This window comes from Gadus morhua, chromosome 21 (assembly GCF_902167405.1).
Source record: "Gadus morhua chromosome 21, gadMor3.0, whole genome shotgun sequence".
Taxonomy (NCBI): domain Eukaryota; kingdom Metazoa; phylum Chordata; class Actinopteri; order Gadiformes; family Gadidae; genus Gadus; species Gadus morhua.
In genome coordinates this window covers 14299189-14304119 of record NC_044068.1, presented here as the reverse complement: position 1 = coordinate 14304119, position 4931 = coordinate 14299189, and the positions used below count along the sequence as shown (strand labels likewise).

At 45.6% G+C, this 4931-nt stretch overlaps 1 protein-coding gene across 1 annotated transcript in view; it reads right to left on the bottom strand.

Moving 5' to 3' along the window:
* stxbp5a (syntaxin binding protein 5a (tomosyn)) overlaps positions 1–4279 on the bottom strand; it is a 44551-nt gene extending 40272 nt beyond the window's left edge. The window contains exon 1 of the mRNA XM_030346152.1: positions 4110–4279. Within this exon, the coding sequence (XP_030202012.1) occupies positions 4110–4279 (170 nt within the window). The remainder of the gene's footprint in view (positions 1–4109) is intronic.
* Positions 4280–4931: the final 652 nt, after the last annotated feature.

Below are 4931 nucleotides of genomic sequence, written 5' to 3'. Positions count from 1 at the left end.
GATGTTGTCCCTGAGCAGGCAGACACGACTAAGGCTGAACACACATCAACACCTATAGAAGTCATTTACTTTAATATGTAGCTGCTTTTATTGCCGTGACCATCCTTTATAGACTTCATATTTAAAGTACAGTAGCTCTTATGTGTAGTTTTAATGGTTTAATGTTGATAAAGAGAGAATCTTACGGTAAATGCCTGTTCTAGCATATGGTTTTACCTACAGAATAATTAACTATTAACGTATATCTGCTTATGAATGCACTATTAACGTATATCTGCTTATGAATGCAGACAAGACAATGTTTTTGTATTCGGAAGCGCTACGGTACTTGCTTGTAGTTTAATTTTAGTCTTAGTAGTATTGACCATTCAGGTTTGAACATGCAGGTTTCACGTTTGAGCACATTGGAGGCAGGTCAGAAACTTGTGTGGAGAGGGACAATCTCGGTATCAGCTATCGAGCCTGAAACACCGACAAAACATATCGGAAACAAAGACCCCCGCACGGAAGAGGATGTCCTGGTCCGGATATCAGTTATCAGTTGCCTACTGAACAATATAATTGCGGCCATTCTGCTGTTCTCAATAATGAGATCCCATTATTATGTGGTTTTATTATTATTATTATTATTAATAATAATAATAATAATGATAATAATAACAATAATAATAACAAAAGGCCCTTTTCAATATGGTTGATATATTACACAAGTGATTATACTCACACACACACACACACACGCACACACACACAAACACAAACACACACACAGAGTGAAGCTGAGAACAGCTGGTATCACAACAGATGACAGACAGCTGAGACCCAGTCGCCATGACAATGTCACCCTGGCAACACCCCACCCCTGCTTCATGCCAATGCAGTAGGCGTCCTCATGTGTGTGTGCACAAATGTGTGTGTGTGTGTGTGTGTGTGTGTGTGTGTGTGTGTGTGTGTGTGTGTGTGTGTGTGTGTGTGTGTGTGTGTGTGTGTGTGTGTGTGAGTGAGTGTGTTTGTGTGTATGTGTGCGTGTGTATTTGTCTTTGCCCATACATGCATGAGTACAAGTGTGTATACACATGTGGGCGTATTGAGAGCAGGTGATAATCATATTCATGGGAGCTTGTCCCCTCCCCACCTGCAGCCATGCTGCAGCATCTGAGTCCAGGTCTGCTGTAGCTGCTGGACCCCAGATGGGCCCCCAGCCTCCAGTCTGACGGTATGTGTGTGTGTGTGTGTGTGTGTGTGTGTGTGTGTGTGTGTGTGTGTGTGTGTGTGTGTGTGTGTGTGTGTGTGTGTGTGTGTGTGTGTGTGGGTGTGTGTGTGTGTGGGTGTGTGTGTGTGTGTGTGTGTTCAACAAATCCAATGCACTTAGAAGTGACATGCATTCATTTTTGCAAGCAGATTCAATTCAACCTAAACCAGCATTGATCGTGGTACCTTTTCCACAATAATGTCTTCAAATGTGCCATTTAATGCTGTTACTCGTTGTGTCATTTACATAATACCTACAGTGTATTTCAGATACAGGCCATGAAGGGGCAGGTAAGAGGTTGGTGAGAGGTTTCCCTCACTTTGAGATAATAGCACAGCAGGAGTCTCATCACCGTTCATCACAGATCAACTCTTTATCAGCCGGCCAGTGTACCGTAGGCTTAGACTACCATGTTTACTCATAATACGCTCGTGGTTAACAAGATAACAGAAAGAAAGATCTCCCATTCCTATTGCAAAACAATAAGAAAACCTTCAAGTTGTGTTACTACTAGTACTCTGGCGTTGGCATGCTCACATCTGCAGGTCCACTGACACGGTGGCACTAGCTTAGAAACACATGTGAAATAAGCGGAAGAAGCATCGAATAACTTAGTTACAACAAGATTGACCTAACGAATTGTGTTTATATGTGCAGTATTTATTCTTTAAATCTCAGGTAGGCATTTAAAGCTGTGTTTATATTTGCCAAATGTATTTGTTAAATCTCAGTTAGTCTATAAAGGTGTGTACATATGCGAGGTATGCATTGGGTGAATCTCAATTAGTCTATAAGGTGGTCTGGCTCACAGGACTCACATGGGACTACATTTACGTCGCCAGGTAGCTACGAAGATCTTCTCTATGTACTGGCGTAGTAAGGTGACGTTTTGACTCTATATGAATCTCACGTGTACTATCGTGCTTGACTGTCATTAGTCAAACCCTTGTTGCTCCGCTCTGACCATTTGTGTTCACACGAACATAATTAAGCGTGCGAGCTAGAAATTACTTTTCACAGAATCGCCCGACAATTAAGATCAACCCTGTTATATTTTAATGATTTGCAAATTCCGCACACTGTTGTTGTGGTGTGCAGCTCTCGAAAAAGAACACACGTCGTGGACGCAAACCCTTCGACACAACAACAAAACAACGTACACACAAACACTCACACACAACACCATATCACAGTGACAAAAAACACAAAAATGCACGTACCGGCAAAGAGGCGCACAGACAGCCGGACACCAAGTGTCTACCAAATATGTAAATACACATCACAAAAAGGCCACATTTACAAGCGTTCGCCATAGCTCCAGGGACTGGGGAGCTAGGAGTGGAAGAGGAGGAGATGGCTGCATAGATAAGGGGGTGTCAACACTCATCCAGGCACAGGCTGGGCCGCTGCCCACAGTCCCTGCTCTCTGCAGTGGACGTGGAGGGGAATACTTAGTGACTTGGAGAGACACAGACTAGCCCAGAGCCCTGATTGATTTTGCTAAGCCACTATCTTCTAATAACTCAGTTTGACTTCACCTGCGTTTCGTCAGAAGGTCCCTCTTATGTGGTCCTTCTCAAGGCTTTTTGTGAACGGGGGGGGGGGGGTCCTTACAGCTAGGACGAGGGCTGTTGTATAGTATAGTTCCTGAGCTAAACTTGCAGAATAAAAGTAATAATCATAACATGGACAAATGTAAAAGGGCATGTACATTTAGGCAAACTCGCTTCTAGATTACAATGACTGAGTATGCTTCTTCATAAAAAAAAAATTATGGAAATAATCAATGTAAAAAAAAATCGGAATCGAGAACAAATAAATAACAGTGCATTGATGAATCGATTTTTTTACCCAGCCCTGTGAAGCCCTTTAAGACAGCTGTGATTCAGGGCTACACAAATATGGTTGACTTGACTTGATTGTACGTATATGACGTCATCTATGTTTTGCATGTACATATATTCTCCTACAGACATATACTAAACACTACAAACATATAAACATGTCTTGTTACACACACACAACCACCGTTCAGGTTATCTCAGGTCTCTTCCAGTGTCCTTTTTAACGAACCTCTGTGCTCTCTCTTCTCAGTGAGAGCACAGACACACACACACACACACACACACACACACATTCAGGTAATCTAAAATCAGTTTTATTGGAACTAACCTCAGTGCTGTCTCTTTTCAGTTAGGGGAAGTGTACATGCGCACACACACACACACACACACACACACACACACACACACACACACACACACACACACACACACACACACACACACACACACACACTCACACACACACACACTCACACACACACACACACACACACACAAAGACACTCAGGCACGGGTCAGTGCTCAGCGCTCACCGGAGCTCATCCATCACTATAAACGTTACCGTGACACAGACCCTCCGCCGCAACGCGACCTTCACCTTCACACACAATGGGTGGGGGGGTTACATGTTAGCTTCCTGTTTCTACTCAACACATTACTAAGGATGTGACCTGGCTTGGGTGACTGTTTATCATGTCGCTGAAGCCCTATTCAATGTGAAGTGTTCAAACTCTATAGCTGGCCCCTATTTTACCAGCAGGTGTGGTAAGCTGATCTATGCATCACACATCTGGGTGGATGCTGTCAAAACAGGACCCTTATATAGAGTGCAGGGCTGTAGTCGAGGCCACCTCGGTCGAGTCCAAGTCCTCATTGAGTCATTGGTTAATTCAAGAGGGGGGGGGGGGGGGGGGGGGGGGGGGGGGGGGGTCAAGAGACCAAATCGAGACCAAGAATGCAAAAATATGAGTCTAACTCATGACCAAAAGGCTATCATTATATCGATTACCTACAACAGCAACGGAAGGTCTTCAAAGGAGTACTGCGGCATGCGCAGGCCTGCGGTGGACCACACTGATCCAGACGAGTCGCACATAGCGCTGGCTGCAGCGTGGTCCGCGTAGAGCGCCATGCGCCGGCCCTTTCCAGTGGAGCAGCTTCGGCACGTGTGCACATGAGTCATGCCCACATACAGAGGACCGCAGCGGGCTACGCCTGGGGTCCCTATAGCACGCCACATACATAGCCTGGCCAACAAAATACCATGCCCACCACCCCCACCCAAACACCCCCCTTCCCCCAGGCCTGCTGGATCTGACTGACACTCCCATGGTCTATTTTCTGTGCCACCCCTCAGAGAGGGGCAGAAAAGGAAGGGGATGGAGCAGAAAACAACCACAGTAGAGTAGAATGGGATTGTAATTATTTAATAGAATAAAGCAGATGTGTGGGAAGAGGAAACGACAGTCTCCTCAAGTGATATTCAGCGCCCTGTGTGCCGAGCCAGCCCGCCCCGCCCTGTGTGTGTGTGTCATTTGCATATGTGTGTACATGTGTTGTGCATGCACACCCTTTTTGTACACAAACACACACACACACACACACACACACAGAAACACACGTGCGCGCGGTCTGAATTGGTGTGAGTGATTCCTATTGTTGTCCCATTCTCTGATCCACCCACTCCGTCTGATGACAGCATCAAACACACAATAGCACACTGAGGCCCGCTGAGCCGGCTGGACGGCAGCCATGCTATCTGCCAACCTGGCAGAGAGAGCACGGTGGAGAGATGGGGAGAGGGAGGGACAGAGAGACACTGAGATAAAGAGGGA